The sequence below is a fragment of the Hyperoodon ampullatus genome, assembly GCF_949752795.1.
Source record: "Hyperoodon ampullatus genome assembly, chromosome: 3".
Taxonomy (NCBI): Eukaryota; Metazoa; Chordata; class Mammalia; order Artiodactyla; family Ziphiidae; genus Hyperoodon; species Hyperoodon ampullatus.
In genome coordinates, this window is record NC_136916.1 from 111,413,802 (window position 1) to 111,438,197 (window position 24,396).

The 24,396-nt window shown below is 36.2% G+C and overlaps 1 protein-coding gene and 1 pseudogene across 3 annotated transcripts in view; both read left to right on the plus strand.

Moving 5' to 3' along the window:
• Positions 1-24,396, plus strand: part of PRKD1 (protein kinase D1) — a gene marked incomplete at both ends in the record, with an annotated part of 167,343 nt that overhangs the window by 106,283 nt on the left and 36,664 nt on the right. For both annotated transcript variants that reach the window (XM_079698833.1, XM_079698832.1), the window contains 9 exons: positions 4,370-4,580; positions 4,723-4,800; positions 6,603-6,807; positions 11,205-11,328; positions 12,864-12,941; positions 15,669-15,948; positions 17,011-17,063; positions 19,567-19,639; positions 22,100-22,206. In XM_079698833.1, the coding sequence (XP_079554959.1) occupies positions 4,370-4,580; positions 4,723-4,800; positions 6,603-6,807; positions 11,205-11,328; positions 12,864-12,941; positions 15,669-15,948; positions 17,011-17,063; positions 19,567-19,639; positions 22,100-22,206 (1,209 nt within the window). The remainder of the gene's footprint in view (positions 1-4,369; positions 4,581-4,722; positions 4,801-6,602; positions 6,808-11,204; positions 11,329-12,863; positions 12,942-15,668; positions 15,949-17,010; positions 17,064-19,566; positions 19,640-22,099; positions 22,207-24,396) is intronic.
• LOC307049339 (thioredoxin reductase-like selenoprotein T) lies at positions 13,797-14,384 on the plus strand (annotated as a pseudogene). The gene has a single exon. The product of its transcript is annotated as a thioredoxin reductase-like selenoprotein T (transcript).

A 24,396-nucleotide genomic window follows, 5' to 3' on the forward strand; every position in this document is an offset into this window, starting at 1 on the left:
TTTTGAGCCAGTTTTTGCTCTGCACATAATAATGAAGCAGAATGAAACAAAATGTTGCTGTTCCCTTTCCAAAACATTTCAACTTTCCTCCCTGTTCCCTTAAAAAAAAAAAAAAACACTCATTCTGCAGATTGCCCAGGTTCACCAAACACACAGTGCCAAACTGGAGCAGCAAGTAACAGTGGAAATGAATTTAAACACCATTTAGTTAACCTAGTAAAACTAGTGTTGATGGGTAAGAGAGAGTTTTCTCTTTACCAGAATTAAAGAAAGATTTTATTTAAAACTGTAAAGTTCCATACACATCATAATTAAGTACAAAAATATACAAATAAATAAAAAATAAAATGAAGTTAATGAAGAAATACAATGATACCATATCTCTACTTTGCATAATAATGCATAACATCCATAAAAGCTGTTATTTAAGTCAACATTACCCTTTGAATTGCTAAGTCTACTTTCATATTGAAGTTATCTTAAAGTCCAAGCTAGTTGGATTTAGATCAATGAGATTTTTTAAACCATCCCGTTTCATTTAAAATTACTAATTTCTGAATTTTTGCCTACTCTGTAGCTTGATGCATCAAACAAAAGTACTGTAATTGTGGATTTCTGGTGTATATACCTTCAAATAAAACTTCACATAAAAATTGAAATTACAACTAGTAACTTTCTTAAAATAGTAACTGAATATGAATTATTAACCAAAATCTATCACTGATTCTGAAAATCCTTAGAAGCATTTAGTTTGCTTTCATATTATTGGAAGGAATAATTGGCAGGATTCCAGAAATGATGGTTTTTAAACATTTATGTAAACAGTGATATATAGATAGATATTATAAATATAAATTTATATTACAGGTCAATGGCCTTGTTTCACAGGATCTTATTTTTCTGTTTGTTTTACAATCTGTTATATATCAATAAAAGGTTTTTTTCACAGTTTGAAGAATAGATAAATATCTCAATAAGCATTTACGAAGTCATCACATAATGACCCAGTCTTCTCTTTTTGTCTTAGCTCTTAGATTTGCTTCATGACAGGGAAAAGCACGTGCAAATGTATATGTGTAAACTCCCAAAACATAGAATACAGTTCTGCAGACAAAACTTCCCTTTCCCAAAGTGTTTATCTAGTAAACTTAAAAAAGTCAGTCTCCTTCCAGCAATAAATCAGTTCCCACATGCATGTACCCATCTCAAGATTTTAAAACTTTACTTTTTCATTTAGAAATAGAAAATGATTGATTGATTATACATTGAAAATGATTGATTATATTTGGAACTATAAGAAAGGGGAATGATAAGTATTTCTGGTTGTGTTACTAGTTGATTTTAATTTTAAAATGTCATAAATGACAAGAGGACACTTTATTAATGCTGTGAAAATCTTAAGTTGCTATTGTATCTTAAATGCTATTGAGGTCTTAATTTTATTTATTTATTTATTTATTTATTTTTTGCGGTACGCGGGCCTCTCGCTGTTGTGGCCTCTCCCGTTGCGGAGCACAGGCTCTGGACGCGCAGGCTCAGCGGCCATGGCTCACGGGCCCAGCCGCTCCGCGGCATGTGGGATCTTCCCGGACCGGGGCACGAACCCTTGTCCCCTGCATCGGCAGGCGGACTCTCAACCACTGCGCCACCAGGGAAGCCCCTGAAGTCTTAATTTTTGACCCTATAAATTATGCAGTTTGTGAGTTGTTATTCTGTGCCAAGGACACATGTGGCTGTGTGAATCTCATCATTGCCTGAATACATGTGCAGTACGGACTCTGGGCCACAAAGTAACAGCCAATTTCTTTTCCCTAAACTCATGTAACATTTTAAATTTCCTTATGTAATCTTGCCTTGAAGGTAATAAATGAAATGACTTCTCAAGAATAATTCTGGTTCTTGTAGTTTATGGCAGTGTTTATGTGAATGTTATCATGTTGGATGAAAAGAAAACATTCAGATTGCTTCTTGCTCTTCTAAGTGAATTTGCCCCATGGTATACTGAGTAGTCCTTCATCAAACTGGCTTTGTTAACACAGCCAAGAATTAGGTCTCTTAAATTGAGGAAAGTAACTGAAAGGTGATTTGGTCAACTTTTCATATGATTTTCCAAATCTGAGAACATTTTAAGTCTGCTAAGAAAGTGTGACATCACGTCAGCTTTTATTCTGAGTGTTGAAACTTTCCAACTACGGAAAAATATCACTTTTCATTTTAGTGTATGCTTAAAACTGGCCCATTGAATATAGTTAAAGCAGGGACCTAACCCTACAAATTTAATTATTTTCCAGTAATATTCAATTCCATTGAAGATATTTATTCAGTATATTTATGATTCTGGTTTGGCAAACCTTTGGCTCATCTTTCCAAGTGCCCTAGATCTCTCTGCAAGAGTTGAGCCCTTCCAGAATAATTACGCTTTGTAGTTTTATTTTATGGAATTGAAATTATAAATGTAACTGTAGACATAATATCCCTAAGTAGAACCTCATCTCAAATTTCTTTTTATTGCAGCTGGTGAATCTGCAAATCAAAAATTTCCCATTTGATAATAAATGGTATTACCTTTTGATGCAGATAGGCATTGAAAAGGATAGAAATTGTCTGTAAATATGATTTGTTTCTCATCGGTAATTATTTCAAATTAGAAATTAACTGAGTAATGTGATAATACAAGGGCTCTAGAAGCAGACAAGTGTAGGTTCATGTTTTGGCTCCACTGTTTACTAGCATTTGACCCAAAAGAGTATATTTAAACTTTATGAGCTTAGATGCCTCAACTATAGATCACAAGGCCTGTCTTGTAAGGTGCCTAACACAGTGATTATTAAGAGTTAATACTAAGTTAAGTGCTTAATAAATGAGATATATAATTATAATAACTATTAAAAGGTAATTCAGTTCTTTTATTCCAATAATTATTTTTCCTGATGATTCCCAAGTACATTTCCATGATATCAAGAGATACCATGAAATTGTTCAAAAACATTGTAAACACAGTTAAATTTATTTTATTTTATTTTTTAAAAAAGTTTATTGGAATATAGTTGCCTTACAATATTGTGTTAGTTTCTACTGTACAGCAAAGTGACTCAGCTATACATACACATATATCCCCTGTTTTTTTGACTTCCTTCTCATTTAGGTCATCACAGAGCATTGAGTAGAGTTCCCTGAGCTATACAGTAGGTTCTCATTAGTTATCTATTTTACACATAGTATCAATAGTGTATATATGATACTATATACAATAGTGTATATATGTCAATCCCAATCTCCCCATTCATCCCATCTCCCCTTTCCCCCTTGGTATCCATATGTTTGTTCTCTGTGTCTGTGTCTCTGTTTCTGCTTTATAAATAAGATTGTCTATACCAACTTTTTCAGATTCCACATATATGCGTTAATATACGATTTTTTTTTCTCTTTATGACTTACTTCACTTCATTTATTTTTTTTAATCTATGTACTGGGCTGATTAATTACAAAATGAGAGACAAGAGTGCACAGAGATATAATTGTAACCGAAACATTAATATTTGTGTGTCTTATATAATCCAGTAGTCACTATGTTTTTCAATTATATAAATGATAGTATAATTTTAACCCTTTACTTTTATGGTTGAGGAGTAACTTTAAATTATATTCATTTTTTTCTTGGAGGGAATCCAAAGAAGTTGTAGGCCCTGTTCAGATGAAGTACTAGATTGGACAGATTGGGGGAATTTACTTTTCATTTTCTAACTTCCTGAACTGCTTGCATTTCCTATATGTAAAACTTTAGAAAATGTCAATGAAGTAATATATGGAGTGGGATTAAGAACGATTTTTTGGTTTGCTTTCAACTTTATATTTCTGTATTAAACTAATGAAATTGAAAAACTGCAAATTATTTGAAAGTCCTAGAAATGAGGTTCAAATAGTCTGATCTCCAATTCTCTTCTTTTCATACTATAAAAACAAAGTAACTCAAGAAAGAAATTAAGTGGAAATAAATTACATTAATGAACAGAAACATAGTCTTAGTTTATTCCTCTCACATTCTTAAGGATCAAACCACTAAATACAATAGTAAAATAAAAGGCAATTTAAAAACACACAAATATATTATGCTGTGTCAGGGTCACTTGCATCTTACCATATCACTCTGAGAACATCACTACTATATAACAGCTGGATATGCTTTATTGGGAAAATGATTTTTCTCTTTGTGTCAGTATTTCTGCACTAGTGCTTTAGCTCAATAATGAATATGTGAGACCTTTTGTTGGAAAATAAAATAAATAAAAATGAAAATAAAAAAATATAAATATATAAATCAGAGAGTCTCTTATATCTTATTGTCCTTTATTGTTTTTCAAACATATAGCAAAAGTCACCATCAGAGTCATTCATTGGTCGAGAGAAGAGGTCGAATTCCCAGTCATACATTGGACGACCCATCCAGCTCGACAAGATCTTGCTGTCCAAAGTTAAAGTGCCGCACACTTTCGTCATCCACTCCTACACCCGGCCCACTGTGTGCCAGTACTGCAAGAAGCTTCTCAAGGGGCTCTTCAGGCAGGGCCTGCAGTGCAAAGGTAAGGACGATCTTGCTACCACGTATTTGTCAACCACCGAAGTTTGAGCCTCACCTATTTGAAATGACTATTTTTCCCACACCTTCTCTTTCTGATGCATGCTTGCTTTTGATTTGTTTTCTTTTAAAATGATTGTGATTAGATTGCAGATTCAACTGTCATAAACGTTGTGCACCAAAAGTACCCAACAACTGCCTTGGCGAAGTGACCATTAACGGAGGTAGGTAAAAGGTCAGCTGTCACGTCTATGCTTCTTTTCCCTCTTAAGGCATGTGTCAGTTAGGACTTAGCAGGATTTTTTTACTTTTAATTTTTTCCATTCAGATACTCATGACCCAGACCAAAGTAAATTACGGCCTCTGTCCTACTTTACTGTTAAAAAGCACCCATCATTGCGTTGTGATAAAGATCAGAGATTTTCTTGATTTTTACATGGTGAACCAGCTAGTACTGAAAACTTGGGTATCCAGGATTTCTTCCCCAGCTCTCTTATTTTTCTACACCTATTCTACTTCATTCAGAAACGTAGAAATTGTTGGAATGCCTCCCAGTTATAGCTGTCAGTCTCGTGCTCCATCCTTTTCATTCCCAGCATTGAGAGAGAAGTTAACTTTTCTTCCCTGTCTGTCAAGGAAGGGAAGAATCACAGAAATTGACCTACCGGGAAATAGTTACAACTTTCTTCCTCCACCCACTTACTATTCTCATTATGTATGTGCTTGTTAACCTGCATCTTTAATAATAATAAAAGGAACTTTAATTTAGACAATTAAAAACTACATATCCTTTTCTATATTGGGGAATATTCCTTTGGGAAAACTTTAATTGTATAAATTAAGATTGAAGGAATTCTAAGAAAAACGCTATGTCCTAAAGGAACAGCTCTCATTTTCTTCCCTCGTAGAATTCCTGATGGATTCTGACCAAAATATTTGACTTAGTGTCCCAGGCTGACCTTTTCCATAGATAGTAGACTGTGTTATATTTTCAGTCTGTTATCAGTTTGCTGATTCCTCTGGGAAGAAAACTGGTGATAAAAGACCAGAGAAACAGGTTGAGTATTTCTGTTGCTAAAATCCTGAAGAACAAGTGATTATGTATGTTCTCCAACTTTCTTCTCTAGAAGGAGAAGAGAAAGCTCTCTAGGAAAACATTCCCATAGTAGTTTCTGGCTTCAAGATGCATGAATTAGTTGCCAAAATCAAAAGCTTGGCTATCTTCCCACTTTCTGTGGCATATGGTATTGATTTTGTTCAGGCCCAGGAAATGTCAATGTGTACTTGATAACTAGAACCAAAGGGAAACAGTGTAGTTTATGTTATGTTGATTAATTTGAAATTGCATTTTTCCATACAGTCAGAAAAATCTGGAAAAATGTGCATTTTCCAAGCTTGGCAGGCTAGGGTCTCTGATCAATCTGTTTTCTAACTTTAAAGTAAGTACTTTGCCTTAGTAAGTAATTATAATTTACTACATTACCATCAGCTATATAATGACAGGATTCACTATTACTTAGAATATCAAATATCTTAGGCTTATGTGACCATATATTAGAATCCATGATTTTAAAATTTACTGGAATATCAAGAATCAGTGACCTTGAGTGTTCTTGCATGTCGAAGTTTCCCACATCCTCCCATATATTTCTTTTTCCCACCAGGGCTGTACTACTGAAATAAGATTCGTATCCTCTTCACTGGTGCCTGGTATCACTTTGCTTCCTAGCACTTTGTTTCTGTCTCACTCTTGGCTTCCTTCCAAGGCTTCCCATGACTTTTCATGCTTTTAGGCTTAGGGGCACAAAAAACGAGCATCTGCTCGTAAAATTATATATTCATCCTCTCATTCATTCAGGTGACTATGAACTAAAATTTAAAAGGAAAGTGAAAGAAAAGAAAAATTCTTCACATAACTATATTTTTAGGGCTTCCAGTTGATTTGCTTTAGGATTGCCTAACTTTCTCTTAAGTCCTGGCTCCAGGATTCCAGGCTTATCTTCATGGGCACAAAACAATTTTTTAGATTTGCTTAGCCCTGGGGCAGAGTCTGATGTAGTCATGGAAGAAGGGAGCGATGACAATGACAGTGAAAGAAACAGTGGGCTCATGGATGACATGGAAGAGGCAATGGTCCAAGATGCTGAGATGGTCATGGCAGAGTGCCAGAACGACAGTGGGGAGATGCAGGATCCAGACCCAGACCACGAGGACTCCAACAGAACCATCAGGTAAGGGCTGCAACCCCAGCCTTGGTCAAACAGGGGAACCCCAGGTGGTATGTACTTTTTAAAGCTCTGTGATATTTTAATCTGTTATAGAAGAAACTTAAAGTGCGCATTCACAGGCATACCTCGTTTTATTGCCTTATTGAACTTCACAGGTATTCCATTTTTTTTACAAATTGAAGGTTTGTGGCAACCTAGGGTAGTGTTCATCTATCAGTGCCATTTTTTCCACAGCATTTGCTCACTTTGTGTCTCTCTGTCACATTTTGGTAATTCTTACAAGATTTCAAACTTTTTTCCTTATTATTATATTAGTTAGGGTAATCTGTGTTTAGCAGTCTTTGAGGTTACTATTGTAATTGTTTTGGGACACCACAAACCATGCCAGTATAATACAGTATACTTAATCGATAAATGGTGTGTGTGTTCTGACTGCCCCACCAACCAGCCGTTCTCCAGTCTCTCTCCACTTCCTCAGGCCTCTCTATTCCCTGAGATACAACAGTATTGAAATTAGGCCACTTAATAACCCTACAATGGCCTCTCAGTGTTCAAGTGAAAGGAAGAGTCACACGTCTCTCACTTTAAATAAAAAGCTGGCAGTAACTAAGATTAGTGAGGAAAGCATGTCGAAAGCTGAGATGGGCCAAAAGCTAGGCCTCTTGAGCTAAACAGTCAGCCAAGTTGTCAATGCAAAGTAAAAGTTCTTCATAGAATTAAAAGTGCTACTTCAGCAAACACATGAATAATAAGAAAGCAAAACAACATTATTGCTGAAGGAAAAAGTTTCAATGGTCTTGATAGAAGGTCAAACCAGCCACAACATTCCCTTAAGGCAAAGCCTAATCCAGACCAAGATCCTAACTCTTTTCAATTCTGTGAAAGCTGAGGAAGGTGAGGAAGCTGCAGGACAAAAGTTTGAAGCTAGTAGAGATTGATTCACAAGGTGTTTAAGAAATAAACCATCTCCATAGCATAAAAGTACAAGGGGGGGAAGCATTAAGTGCTGATATAGAAGCTTCAGCAAGTTACCAGAAGATCTAGCTAAATAATAAATGAGGATGGCTACACTAAACATCACATTTGCAATGTAGATGAAACAGCCTTATATTGGAAGACAGTGCCATCTAGGACTTTTACAGCTAGAGAGAAGACGATGCCTGGCTTCAAAGCTTCAAAGAACAGGCTGACTCTGCAACTGGTTAAGTTGAAACCAATGCTAATTTACCATTCTGAAAATCTTAGGGCCCTTAAGAATTATGCCAAATCCACTCTACTTATGCTCTGTAGATGGAACAACAAAGCCTGAATGACAGCATATCTGTTTACAACATAGTTTACTGAATATTTTAAGCCCACTGTTGAGACTTATTGCTCAGAAAAAAATATTCCTTTCAAAATGCTACTGCTCACTGACAATGCACCTGGTCACCCAAGAGCTCTGACAGAGATGGACAATGAGATTCATGTTGTTTTCATGCCTGCTAATACAACATCCATTTTGCAGCCCATGGATCAAGGAGTCATTTCAACTTTCACGTCTTATTATTTAAGAGATACATTTTGTAATGTTATCACTGCCATAGATAGATGGCTGTTCTTCTGATGGATCTGGGCAAAGTCAACTGAAAACCTTCTGGAAAGGATTCACCATTCTAGATGCCATTAAGAACATTCATGATTAATGGGAAGAGGTCAAAATATCAACATTAACAGGAGTTTGGAAGAAGTTGTTTCCAAACCTCATGGATGACTTTGAGTGGTTCAAGACTGCAGTGGAGAAAGTAACTGCTGAGGTGGTGGAAATAGGATGAGAACTAAAATTAGAAGTGGAGTCTGAAGATGTGACTGCAATGTCATGATAAAACTTTAAGGGTTGAGCAGAGGAAGTGGTTTCCTGAGATGGAATCTACTCCTGGTGAAGATTCTGTGAAGTTTGTTGAAATGACAACAAAGAATTTAGGATATTACATACATTTAGTTGATAAAGCAGTAGCAGAGTTCGAGAGGATTGACTCCAATTTTGAAAGAAGTTCTGTGGGTAAAATGCTATAAAACAGCATTGCGTGCTACAGAGAATCATTCATGAAAGGAAGAGTCAATCGATGCTGCAGACTTTATTGTTGTCCTATTTTAAGATATTGCCACAGTCATACCAGCCTTCAGCCAACACCATCCGCATCAGTCCACAGCCGTCAACAGCAAGGCAAAACTCTCCACCAGCAAAAAAATTATATCTCCCCTGAAGGCTGAGGTGATGGTTAGCATTTTTTAAAGCAATAAACTAATTTTTTTTTTTTTTTTTTTTTTTTTTTTTTTTTTTTTTTTTTTTTTGTGGTACGCGGGCCTCTCACCGTTGTGGCCTCTCCCGTTGCGGAGCACAGGCTCCGGACGCGCAGGCTCAGCAGCCATGGCTCACGGGCCCAGCCGCTCCGCGGCATATGGGATCCTCCCAGACCGGGGCACGAACCCGTATCCCCTGCATCGGCAAGCGGACTCTCAACCACTGCGCCACCAGGGAGGCCCAATAAACTAATTTTTAATTAAGGTAGATACATTGGTTTTTTTAAGCATAATGCTGTTACACACTTAGTAGACCATGGTATAGTATAAACATAACTTATATATATACTGGGAAACCAAAAAATTCATGTGACTCGCTTTATTGCCATATTTGCTTTATCTCTGTGATCTGGAACCAAACCTGCAATATCTCTGAGGTATGTCTATAATTTGTTTATAAATGAGCTGTGTACTATGGAGGAGACTCCTAACTTTGGAATTAAGAGGTCGGGATTCACTTGGAGAAATGTAGTTTGCATCCTTTCCTGGTATTGCCTCATTCTTTGACCCATTTTCTTTTGCATGTGAAGGTTACACGTATGTGCAAATGACAAATTTACTACTAAGTTAATATTTATTCAAAGCTCATTGTGTAAGGGTAAGGTGGGACAAAGTGAGAGCGTGGCATGGACATATATACACTACCAAATGTAAAATAGATAGCTAGTGGGAAGCAGCCGCATAGCACAGGGAAATCAGCTCAGTGCTTTGTGACCACCTAGAGGGGTGGGATAGGGAGGGTGGGAGGGAGATGCAAGAGGGAGGAGATAAGGGGATATATGTATATATGTATAGCTGATTCACTTTGTTATAAAGCAGAAACTAACACACCATTGTAAAGCAATTATACTTCAATAAAGACATTAAAAAAAAAAAGCTCTGTGTGCACATACAGAGGTCAGGGATCAACCTCAGCGGACACCATCTATTTTTATAGCTGGCCCCTATTACAAATATCACATACGTCTGGACCTTACTGTTCTTGATTTATTTCAGAAGTGTGTGGAGTTTCATATTTGTCATCTAATTATCTGTACTTTCTGATTTGTAGCTGATCCCCTTTTTTATATTAGTGGTCAGCACACTATGGCCGAATCAGGCTGCTGCCTGTTTTGTAATAAAGTTTTATTGGAACATAGCCAGGCCCATTCATAGCTATGGCTATGGCTGCTTTTGCACCACAATGACAAAGTTAAGTATTCTGCAAAGCCTGAAATATGTATTACCTGGCTCTTTACAAAAATAGTTTCCAAACCTCTGATTTATGTTATAAAGTGTATTCAGACTTTTGTGTCCATTTTACAAATACCATATTCATTGACTGACTGAAATTGTTCATGAGAGGAGAGCAATAAAATAATTGGATTTTATTCCATTCAATAGCATGAGAAATATTTTTTAAATACTGGAAAATATTAGTCTTATGACCCCACTGTCTTTCAAAGGTGTACATTTCTTCAGTATCAAAAGGTTGGTGTGGGCAGGGGGGCCTGTGGTTGGGGGCAGTGAAGGAGAGAGGAAGACACAGAGACAGAAAAGACAGAGAAAGAAAGACACGAAGGATGGGCATAATTCCATGAGCAATAGTTGTTTAAAAGACAGTTTCAACAGCAGATTCTAATTTTTGTGAAATTATCCAGAGAGAGACTGAAATTCACAGTAACTGATATTATCTCTAAATGATTAATATTATGGCTGTAATATGTAGCAAGCAAATAAGCGTTGATGTGTGATTCTGAATACTGTGGCCTCAGTACACTAAAACTGTAATCTACCCCATGTTCACCCCAAAACTGAGCACCATGCAGTTCAGCCTGAAAACAGAGGTGCTTATTATCCTCCCTCGGAATTGTTAAGGTGTACATATAAAGCGACTATCACTCTTCAGAGTCATCCAGATTCTGAACTATGGTACTCTGGCAGTACCGTTCACTAAAAATGGGATATGAAATTTTTTTTTGACTTTCACTTTGAAATAGCTGAAATAAGGTTTTATGCAGGAAAAGAAGATCTGTATCTAAAAACATTTCTTCCCTAAAATATTTTGACTTTTCAAGTCCATCAACAAGCAACAATATCCCACTCATGAGAGTAGTGCAGTCTGTCAAACACACGAAGAGGAAAAGCAGCACCGTGATGAAAGAAGGGTGGATGGTCCACTACACCAGCAAGGACACACTGGTAAGATCCACAGCAAGAAATTTTCTCTTGTCTTGTGAGCTTTAATTAGAGGAGCTGCTAATGCCCTGTCAAGACTGTGGGATGTCTGGGTTACCAGGAGCAAACCTCAGTACAGGCAGGGCACCGGACTGGGGGAGCACGTTCACAGTCTCTGAGTGTCCCAAGTAGTTGAGCTGACAACTGAGTTAGAGAAAAGTGTAGACAGCAATCTCAGGGAAACAAACTCATTTCCCTCCATTACTTGAGATGCTTTCCAAAGAACTTGAATGTCTTGCCTGTCATTTTACAGGCTTGCTTTCAGAGCACTCCTCTGTGATTCAGGTTTTTTTTTTTTAAAGCACTGCATTTTAGGAAGAGAAGAAACAATGATAACTATTATATATTTCTTAGATACTTAGGTGTTCACTTAAAAAACTGACCTATTCAGAAATACAGGAATCCTATATTTTATTAGATAAAAGACAACACATTTTAATTTTTTCATATAGTCTGAGTAGTTCATTACTTATTTTCCTAATAGTTGATGAATGAGTTTGTGCATGTGTGTAAGAGAGAAAAAAATTTGAGTATGTTTCAGTTAAGCTAATTGACATTTAGTGCTAAGCTTCTTTCTCAGCTATTGGTAGTGTTTTCCTCATCACCCCCTAGCTATAGGATTCCTATCATTTCTTTAGATAAATGGACATCTATAACCTAATCGCTCTAGCTATAATCTCAGCCTTCTCTTCTGGAGGGAGATTTACATGACTTACTGTAGGACTCAACTGAATACTATACAGTCCTTCCTAGACATGGTAAAATATTTGAAGCACATTTTGTGTATTTGACTGGTCTAAGATAGGTTGTGGAAGAGACCAAGAATAGTATTAGGGTGTTTTGGTCTAAAAAGAAGAAACACATACACACATACAGACACACAAGGACCTGATCACCAAATCATAGAAGTTTAGATCTGCAGTGAGCTTAAGAGAGAATCGAGTTATTGATGCACTCTCCTGATGTTGTTAAGTTGATGCCATGGAGTCAACCTTGCCATCCTACAGAACATTCTTTAGTTCTGCTGTAACAGTCAGAGCTCTTCCATCTCTAATGGAAGCCAGAATACCTGGCTGGATCAGCATGGCATGCCTTATGTTCTAAAATAATAAGAATATATAAATATTATATCTCCTATTTAGCCTTTGTATTTTATTACAGCTACAAATACACTTTTAGCTCTTCAAGCCATCAAATAAATTTTAAAATGGAGTTTTCTATTTACTATACATGCAGTAAGTGCCAGGCACTGCTTGGGTGCTAATACATCATCTCCTTTATTATTCATAACTCTCGGATGTAGACACAGAAACTCACCACACATTTGCTGAGTAGTCACCTTCTAGAGTCTTGAAATTGAGTGTTAGTCTTCCTAGTCCAAAGCCCATGCACTTTCCACCATCGAATCTTATGTCCCCAGTGGGAAAATGTTTTGATTTTTATCTATCTTGGATATTTTTTAAGTTTTTAAAAGATACTAAATCCAACTTCTGTTTCAGCGGAAACGGCACTATTGGAGATTGGATAGCAAGTGTATTACCCTCTTTCAAAATGACACAGGAAGCAGGTACTACAAGGTAAGGGTGGCTCTTTCCTTGACTGAAGTTTCACACCCCCTCTTTCTTTCTCATGGGAATGTAGATTATCAGAAATACAAAATACATCCAACAGACATGACTCTTTTGGAGCTTGCTCCCAGGGATATTTTTTCTTCTCTGTAGTTTACACATTTGGGGGGAATCAGGTTGTGACCCCCTGTTAGTCATCTGTGAATTTCAGATATCACTGTGGAATGCTTCTGGCCCCATGTGATGGTGGGGCAGGAGGGGGAGGGGGAGAGAAGAAGCTTAACTGACTATTTTAGCAGAGATGTGTGATTTAACTGGAAAATTCAAGGTCACAGAAGATTAGCGAAAAGTAAATTCCTAAAATCTGTTCTATCCAACTTTCTTTGTTTTGTTTTGCATCTGTAGCCTTGCAGTACATCACTGGGGGTTAAGAAACATTATATGATTTCTCCATGTATTGTCAATATTCAGAAGGAACACTTTCCTCTAGAAAAAAGTTTGTCAGCTATTTTCATTCTGTCTCTCTACATGAAATAATACAGGTGTCACATAACCTTATCACCCAGTAAAACACGGTTCCAAAAGAAATTCATACTGAAGACAGTATATACTTGCTCCTTCAAGATTAATGCAGGCTCAGGCATAGTTGGTGTCATTCTCCATGGCCCCTTTACACAGATCTAACAGACAAAGGAGACCTCGTTAACTTTTCAATTAAAAAATTGTTTTAAAAGTTATTATTTCTTAGTCACTCTATACCTCCTGGAACACAATGTGGTGATCAATTTTTTTAGTATCTATATTCTCTTAAAAGCAACTACTTTTAGAGTCTGAGGGCGGCCGAAATGGCTGTCTTGTTTTAAGATGAGGCTTCTGCTACTTCTCCTGGTGGCGGCGTTGGTGGTGGTCCAGAGCGATGCCTTGGCCAACCTGGGCGGCATGCCTGGCAAGAGATTAAAGATGCAGTACGCCACGGGGCCGCTGCTCAAGTTCGAGATTTGTGTTTTCTGAGGTTATAGGTGGGTGTTTTAGGAGTACACGCGGGTTGTTAGCCAGCGGTACCCAGGCATCCTCATTGAAGGAGAGAATTACCTCCCTCAACCAATATATAGACACATAGCATCTTTCCTGTCGGTCTTCAAGCTAGCCTATTCATTAGGCTTAATAATTGTTGGCAAGGATCCTTTTGCTTTGTTTGGCATGCAAGCTCCTAGCATCTGGCAGTGAGGCCAAGAAAATAAGGTCTATGCATGCATGATGGTCTTCTTGAGCAACATGATTGAGAACCAGTGTATGTTAACAGGTGCATTTGAGATAAATTTGAATGATGTACCTGTGTGGTCTAAGCTGGAATCTGGTCACCTTCCATCCATGCAGCAGCTTGTTCAAATTCTTGACGATGAAATGAAGCTCAGTGTGCATATGGATTCAATCCCACACCATCGATCATAGCCCCACCTATCAGCACTGAATACTCTTCTACATTAAGGGATTTTTGCAAGAGCAGCATGACTGACATTATGAAGCCCTGTACTGAAGACAGCAAGCTGTTAGCACAGACCAGATGCTTTCTTGGCAGGCTCGTTGTACCTCTTGGAAAACCTCAACGCAAGGCAGTTTTTCGGTGCTGGCACATTTTGGAATTCTGCATATTCGTGGAGTGCAATAATACTGTATAGTTTTTTTTTTCTTCCCCAAGTCCACTCAGTTAATAGTTTTTTTTAAAAATGCAGACATAACTACTTGTACTTCTTTTTCTCTCGGTCATATTTGAAAAAGTAGAAAACTGAATTGCAATTCGATTTTTTTTTTCAAAGATGTCCGTTAAGTCTTGTGATTTTATATTGAATTTTCCTTTTTTATAGTTTAAAATTGATCTTTTCAGGACTAGAGCTGAAGTTCCCAAGTACTTTATAAGAGTTTATCAGACATCTCTAATTTGGTCATGTCCAATTTATATAGTTTTCAAAATACTGCAGATTGTGAATAGCACATTATATAAGATTATGGGGGGAAATCCTATATCCAGAGTACTGTACAAATTTGTGTATGTGTGTGTGTGCGCGTGTGGGATTACCAGAGAGCTACTAAAAGACCAACCACTTTTTAAATCCTGTTAATGTAGTTCAAGTGTCCTGCCTTCACCGTCAATTTAATGAGTTGATTAACTGGGATTTTATACTTAACTCAAGAAAAAACTAAGCAGATGTAAGTTAAAAACAAAACAAAACAAACAAAAAGCAACTACTTTTAAAACCACTCTCTGTGGTTTTTCTCATTAAAACTATTCATGTGGCTATATTATTATATTAACATCTATCAAATCAAATTATATGATTCATTCAGTGCCTTAAAGAATAGTTGAAATTTAAAAACAGCTGCGCATACCCAAATGCATTTCAAAAGGGTCGTGATTTTACCTCACCGTTATAAAAATTATCATTTACATTGTAAGTCTTAGATTTTGATGCAGGTTCAAAATTATTATTCATATTCATACTTATTCTTACCACATGAACATAGTAAAAAAGTCACTTGAATTTTTCTGTAGAAAGGAGATGATCAATTTTCCCCTACTAAAGGTATTTTTGTATTCTTCTTAGTAATATTCTGTGTCTTATGAAACCATTTGATGGCTGATTGTAATGCCGTTTCTCACATGTCCCTGGCATGAATTTTATTTGAAAGTTTACATAGTTTTGATAAACTGTGTTTAACACACTCTTTCTTCCACAGGAAATTCCTTTATCAGAAATTTTATCTCTGGAACAAGCAAAACCATCAGCTTTAATCCCTAGCGGGGCCAATCCTCACTGTTTTGAGATCACTACAGCAAATGTCGTGTATTATGTGGGAGAAAATGTGGTCAATCCCTCCAGCCCACCACCAAGTAGCAGTGTCCTCACCAGCGGCATTGGTGCAGACGTGGCCAGGATGTGGGAGATGGCGATCCGGCATGCCCTCATGCCCGTTATTCCCAAGGGTTCCTCCGTGGGTTCAGGAACCAACGTGCACAGTGAGTCTGCTAGTTTTCTGACTATCTTTAGAACAGGTGAAGAGAGACTCTCTGGGGATGACTTATTTTATTGGCGAACATAGGGTCTCCAAATAAAAGCTGCTGCTACACATACTAAGATATTTCATTCATTAAATGATCCTATTTTATTTTTCATTTTACATTAAAATTTTGAACAAATGCATGTCAACCCAATATATTAGGCAATAGCAGAAACCTAGAGCTGTTGGTCATAAAAGAAGAAGTAATCTAGTCAGCTTGAGCTTGACTTGGAATGCCAGTCATGCCATTTGCAAATGTGAGTTAACATGTGTCCTCAAAACCACCTAATATGCTATTCTGGGCAGGATGCTTAGTGTGCAGAGTACCTGGAAACTCTTGATCATTTTATCCCAGGAAGAAATCTCTGTTCATTGTAGAATGAGATAAATTTTACCAAAATGCAAACAGGATCAAGTATTGAGGATGAATTTGTAAAAGATATTTTAGAGGAGTATCTATTTAAAATGCAACTTAAAATCTTATAATGGCTGTTAATAATGAAGCCTATGGCAAAAAGCCCTCTGTTTTCACATCACAGTGTGTTATCTGATGATCTATCACAACTTTTCAATTGATCTCTACAACCAATGTACATATTAATAGGATATATATGCCTAGTTGGGTGCTAAGCATTTTATATGAGGTCTCTATTTTAATGCCTAAAATAACCCCAATAGGTGGATGTTAATGATTAGCCTGTTTTACAGGTGAGGGAATCAGGCCCTAGAGACATTAAGTTGTCTCAGCATGTACCAGAGTTACGAAATGGCACACCAGTATTTGAGCCCAAGTCTTTACGACTCCTAACTCTAAACTGACAAAATATTATTTTTCAAAGCCAAGTACAGAGTAAATCTGTAACTGTAAAAGGAAAGAAACATTCTAACAGACATTTTTCTAGAAAAGTCTAATTATTGTGGTTTTAAAACAGCCCTGCAGCTTTATTAATAAGCATGTATTTACTTGTTTTGCTATTATCTCTCTTATTTATTTTGTGTATTTTTTAACATGTATTTCCAGGAGATATTTCTGTGAGTATTTCAGTATCAAATTGCCAGATTCAAGAAAATGTGGTGAGTGTGTACCTACTAATATAAAACTTGGTACTGTGATCCTTTATTTGAAAATAAGAGCATCATAAAATACATTTTTATTGATCTGAAATTTTAATTTTTTAGGGTTTTCTAGAAAAATAAAATAGGGTCCTTTTGGATGTTTTTCTTCTATAAAATTTTAGAAACATTACATTGTATCAATTCTCTTAGTGATTTTCTATCATCTGTTCTGCAGTGTGGAAAGTTAAATACCTATTTTTCGTCTCAGATAAACAATTATAATGCAATGCCTGATTTTTCACGTTTGCGCATCTTGGTACTGGAATTTTAAATGGTTGATACTATGTAATACCAGATAAAATGGAATAAATTATTTGTGTTGCATGAATAGCTTAAACATGTCCTTATTCTCATTCCTTGATTGCTACCCAGAAGTGCTGTCGTATGACAAGGAGCTGCATATACTCTTACAGTCACTTGTACTTAACAAGGAGACCTCAGAAAGTTGCATAAATCAGATTTTATGGATCCACATTCTAGCACCCTAGTCAGCTGTGCCACATAACTCCATCTTTTCAGCTCAGTTTTTGAAAATTATAGATCATACATATTATGAAATAATTTACACTCTGTCATATGTTTGCTTCTTTTGTTTATACTTTGTCACTGTAGCAAGCAGCCCAAAAGTAATAAGGCCTTTCCTACCTCATCCTGTGACTCGATCTTTCCCTCTATTTTGATTGCTATGCCTGTTACCAAAAGGAAAAAGTCTGTAGCCTGACACTGATCTGAGTCTATTTTTTAAAGAATAAACTCCATGAAACTCGATTCATCACTAGCATAGCTTTGCAACCTTTGCTAAATTGGCATAAAGTAAACTGAAAACCAAACATGATTGAGAGAATTAGGGAAACTTTGTAATGAAAATTAGACATATTCTTGTTCTGTCAATCGCGAGATAGATTTCTAAGACCTGAAGGTTCCTATTGTTCTTGCTTAGCCAGAGAAGACTTTGGGAAATACTGATCTACCTATAAGGCTCTTGGGAAATTCTAGATTGTGGGGTTCTTCCACCCTGTTTGGCTGAAAATTCTGGGTGGCCATGGAGCTTTCAGAGAAAGATGGAGTAGTAGTTTGGACTCAGAATACTGGAGTAGTATTAATTCATTTTCTTGTCTTCAGACAACCTTGAACTCTGAACCATGGATACTCTGAAGGGATCACAGGATAGAGAGAACTTGTAGTTGTTTTCTGGAGGGAAAGACAAAGGGAAAGGATAGCAATGTATGGAATATGCAGAGGGTAGGATGTGATGTAAAAGGACTTTTATTTTTGTTTATTTATTTATTTATTTATTTATTTATTTTTGGCTGCGTTGGGTCTTTGTTGCTGCACGTGGACTTTTCTCTAGTTGTGGCGAGCAGGGGCTGCTTTTCGTTGCAGTGCACAGGCTTTTCATTGTGGTGGCTTCTCTTGTCGCAGAGCACAGGCTCTAGGTGTGCGGGCTTCAGTAGTTGTGACACACAGGCTCAGTAGTTGTGGCTCGTGGGCTCTAAAGTGCAGGCTCAGTAGTTGTGGCACATGGGCTTAGTTGCTCCACGGCATGTGGGATCTTCCCGGACCAGGGCTCGAACCCATGTCCCTTGCATTGGCAGGCGGATCCTTAACCAGTGCACCACCAGGGAAGTCCAGGACTTTTATTTTTGAAAGGACAAAGAGTACAAGGGTGGAGGATAGGCAGAAAATTCCATAGGATGTCATAGGAATACTGAAAGTGAAAAAGTATTGCATTGTGATTTCATGAGTGTGGTCATCAAAATCACAGACTAAGCATAGTCATCTAAAACAGAATGCTTTACTTAGCAATTATTATTTCAAAGAGGAAAGAGTAGACATTTGGAGACTTGTTAACCTCCAGAAGTGGTAAAAGTAGAAGAGTTTGGTTACCTCACAGATGAGAATTTCATCGTGGATTGTCATCTTTTTGTGGTGTCTCTGGCTCACTCACAGTGATTCGGCCCCCTCTTCCTTCAGTTTAAATTCATGTGGATGTGGATGATTGATAAAGAGGCAGCCACAGCATTTTAGCCATAAAGAATGAAATGGTTGGAATCAGGACTCACACAGACATATGCTTGGTGACCATGATTATTTAATGTGAGATTTCTAAATAACCATTGCAATAAGCGAATCACTTTTTGAATACTGACATTATGTATATAAATGACATATAGTTTTCAGTCTTTTTTCTCTCTAATGAAACCTATATAATTGAACATTAGAAAATTTCTGCTGCTTAAGTTTAGAATAGTTGTCCAACATTACAGTATTACATTAAATTGAACAGTGGGTTTTTAATATTATAGTTATATTGTAGATTTCATCTAGCATTTAAATTTTAATTGTTTATGTTTAAAATCTTTATCAGTGTTAATGATATATTTAATAAAATTATAGAGTTTATTAGGACTAATCTTTTGTTCCACTTCATGTTTGTTTTTCTCTGGACTTGCACCTATAGGACATCAGCACAGTTTATCAGATTTTTCCTGATGAGGTACTAGGTTCTGGGCAGTTTGGAATTGTCTATGGAGGTAGGTTAATTCGCTAAGTATTTTTATTAATTTAAAGTTTTAGCATTTTTGTTTAGAAAAGTAATATCTCCAAGAAAAATATAAAAGACTTATATGTAGATACGTTTTTATATACGTCTCTCTGTGTTTTACCTCTTTAGAAATTTCTCTTGAGGTAGTCACTAAATGGAAATTCGGTACCTCTCTGTTTTGAAAGAGAAATTTTTCTACTACTAAATATCAACAAACTTCTGCTTAAATATTGACAAACTCTATACACTATACTGGTTAAATATTGGTTTATTTAGACAAAATATTGAGAAACAAGGCAGCTGTAATCATAAAGATTCCTTTTCCTCTTAGCATATTTGATCAGAATGCTATAGAAGTCCATTCAAAAATTCTTTAATTCTAACATCTTTAATAATATTATGTATTTTGGTAAGGTTTGCATTTTTTACATTTTTGAAGTAAAATACTGAATTTTTACCTTTTTCTTATTGTCAAGCTATTTGGTGAATTTAGTTAAAGCTTCTGCTGTTTTTGATTCTAGCCAGTTCAATGACATTTTTCAAGTCTTTAAGAAAGATTTAATATCAATGTTTCACCTGCCCTATAAAATGACATCATAACTTTCATTTCCTTAATATAATCAGTAACAGATTATCTTTCTTTGGTGAGGTTGGGGTGCTCTGAAATAATTACAGTGTCTCACTCAATATTATTTATCATAGTATAATATTGTGCTTTTTATTTAAAAGCTAATTAAATTCTACTCTATTTTAAAAGTAATTTTGATTCTTATAAAATGCACAAATTTTTTTTGATAGAAAATCTATCAAGTCAGCAACCATTGTGCTTTTTGTTAAGGCATAACAATATAATAGAGGAGACCAAGTACTACACAGAAAATTCTTCTGCAGTGTAATAATTGCATGCAAAAAAATAATGGTATATAAAGCATGGTAAATATACATAACTGCATATAGTGTGGAGGTGAAACAGGGATAAGAAATGAGGTTAGAGAAACCAGCAGGTGCCAGGTAATTTGTAACATCCAACAGTGAAGGAGCAGGCTTAGGAAGAGGCCTCCGTAAGCTGGGACAAAGTGAGAGAGTGGCATGGACATATATACACTACCAAACGTAAAATAGATAGCTAGTGGGAAGCAGCCGCATAGCACAGGGAGATCATCAGCTCGGTGCTTTGTGACCACCTAGAGGGGTGGGATAGGGAGGGTGGGAGGGAGACGCAAGAGGCAGGAGATATGGGGATGTATGTATTTGTAAAGCTGATCCACTTTGTTATAAAGCAGAAACTAACACACCATTGTAAAGCAATTATACTCCAATAAAGATGTTAAAAAAAATGTTAAGTCTGGACACATATGGGATGAGGCAGATAAGAACAGTCACAGAAGAGAGGTCAGTTGCCATAGTAACAGAAGCACAGAGACAAAAGAAGCTGCAACCTTGAAGACAGTAGATGCAATAAAAGTCTGCATTGGAATAGAGATTGCAGCGAGTCAAAGAGTTAAGAAGTGATGTGAAGAAAGTAGAGAACATGAAAGCAAGACAATAGTTTTGTCAGTTGGGAAGGGAAGTATTCTGGAAGGAGTTGGAAGGAATAGTGAAAGTGGGATGTAGGGGAAAGGAACACTAGATTTACACCAAATGTAGAAATAATGGAATTTCAAGTTAGTTTGTATGTGACCAAAAAAATTAGTAATTAGGTTCATTTTCAAATTCAATTAACTTTCCTATATTCTATACCTTCTATAATCTAGTAGTGTAGGAGTTAAAAGCTTGAGGGTACCCTCTGATTCCCTAGAAAACTTTCTGTGAGAATTAAATGGGATGTGATGTATGTAAAGGGACTGTCAGGTGATGACAATGATGATGATGATAATTCATATTTTTGAGTGTGTATAGTTATCTGGGCATTCTGTGTACTGTACGTATCTTATTACATCTAATTCTCACAACAACCCTACCATTGAAGAGGAGGAGCTCAGAAAGCTTAAGTGATTTGCTCAAGATCATGAAGCTAATAAGGGACAGAGCCAAGACTTTTATTCTTTCCATTATAACATACATTCGTTTTTTAGGACTTTAAAATTATACTTTCTTAAGGAGAGGACTTTTGCCCGTGGTATGAATATTTTCTATATCAAGTAGCTCAGTATCCTGTTTCTAAAACATATATTTTACAAGAAAATATCAGGCTGTTCAAACAAATAGCTTTTAATGTCCTAATTCTTTTGTGTTGTAAATTGTGGCTAATTTTATAGTGCATATTTGATGTAGAAAATGGAGCTAAGAAGCGAAATCTTTATGGATATAAGTCAGTGCTCATCAGAAATGTTAATTTATTCAGTAAAGCATTTTTATAATTCCAAAAGGTTTTTATAAATTCTGGTATTCTTTAATAGACATGATATATAATAAGATTATGCTAATATTTCTCTTTTTTATTTTAAAGGAAAACATCGTAAAACAGGAAGAGATGTAGCTATTAAGATCATTGACAAGTTAAGATTTCCAACAAAACAAGAAAGCCAACTTCGTAATGAGGTTGCAATTCTTCAGGTACTTTTTTGTTTTTTATGTAGGGGCTATAAAATGTCCCCTCAACTTCTGCAAAACAAAGAAAAGTTATCCAAATATCTGTGGCATAGATATTTAGGAACATTTTTAAATAACTGAAAAGGCAGATCAAGCATCAAACTGTAGCCTATGTAGTATCTTTCCTGAGTCTAGGCAGCGTTTTTTTTTTTTCATGTACTTAATTCTAGGTTTTAATGTATTCTTAATTCTCATTAAATGGGTAATGTTTCAGCATTTGCTCATAGTGGGCACGCTGAGACCATTTTGTTTTACATTATCAATGATCTTGCCTTCATAAACATTCCTCCTTTACACTGTGATAATTATATGAATTGAGTACGTAGCTGTCAGCATATCAGGTAAAAGAGTAATATATGTCCGAGAATCAGATGATCTTGATCTTATTAATGTCCTCTTTGTGTCTCACTGTAAGCCTTTTATTTAATATTGAGACTGTTCCTTAACTCTTCTCATTTTTAAAGCCAGTCCCTTTTTAAAGCTAGAATTTGTTAATAAAAGGTATTATGTGATATATATAATTTCTGTAACGATTAAAACTTTTTCTGCAGATCAAAAGGAAATGGAGCAGTTGTTTGCTAAATGTGGTCAACGTAGCTATCTAGTCTAGACAATTTAGACCATTGAAAGTGTTCATTTTTATATAACTTCCATAATTCTCTCCTTGTCATGCAAGCTGATCATAATTTCTAATTTATAGTTTTATTGAATAATTTTCATTTGAACATTGCTAGCAAAGCAAAACAGATTACATTTCTTCATTTATTGTTTCATGTAACTGCCATTTATTGAGTTTATACAATAAAATGTTGAAAAAGATATGATTTCTGCCCTAAAGGAGCTCATGTGTACAGACAACTGAAAATAATTGCTGCTGTACATAAAAAATGACATAAACTTTTCTAGGACTCATATTTTCTAAAGATGATGTTCTTGTGCATTTGGACAACTAATGTAACACAGAGAACTACCACAGTGTTCTCTGCTTTCTTGGAAGAAGATAACTACAGGTCTTAAGCTGACAATTCATAGATTCATAGCTTAGCGCTTGCTAATCAGATTCTTTTTTTTTTTTTTTTATTCCTAATTTGGCAACATTGAGCTGCAAACGACATCTTTCCACACTTGGACCCTGCTGTCCTGGTCTCCACCCTCACATAGTGTCCTGAAGGCAGACTCCTTTGCAGCTTGCCACAGTTGGCATAAGGATAAACATTTATCCTTCCTTTCAGGACATAAGAGGAGTTTCGCAGTTAACATGGATGGTTATATCTTTCTACATTTTATTGCAGCTGCAGAGGAAGGTCTAATTTTCTGTGTATAGCCCTTTAATTGGCTTTCCTGAGCCTGTCAACACTTTATCAGCTGCTGACTCTGTAGTAAGGTAGAAAAATAAAATACACCATAAACCGACTCCATCTCCTTTGCAAAAGAGTAGCTGCAATCAACAACTCAGATGCAGTAAACATACATTTGGCAAAAATTTCATTATAATGTGAAAAAAGAGTTTGCTTAGGTTGAAAGTCAAATTCTGCCCCTTGAGCATATGAAAAGTTTGAGCAGCTCTTATATTATGGCCTGAAATCTCAAGAATCCTCATCACTTATCACTCATCCCCATTGTCCCCAACCATATTTCACTTCCTTCATCAAACTTGTATTTATTGAGTACATATCATGAGCTAAGCACTGTTCTAGGCTCAGTGGATACAGTGGGGACAAAAACACACAAGTCCTTCCTGTCACAAGTCTTTAAATTGTATTACTCAGGCTTACTTATCGTCTGATGTTTGCAACATACTTACGTGTAGAATTTTTAATTACAAAACCTGTATAAGGAGTCTTATTAAGGCTTGGCATAAATATATGAGGTTCAGGAGTTCATACTTTATCAAAAGTTGACATTTGTTTCAAACTTGTTCCTCAGAAATTACTCTGACCTATGTTCTCTTTTTCCCATGACACTTACCATCTTCTAGCCTATTACAGAATTTCATTTATTATATTTGCTGTGGGTTTCTTTCCCCATCCCCTACCCCAGCCCCTCCACTGGAATATATACATTTCAGGAGGGCGGATATTGTTGTTTTGTTTACTGCTGTATCCCAAACACCAGAGATTGTTCCTGACAAACATTAGGTATTTAGCAAATATT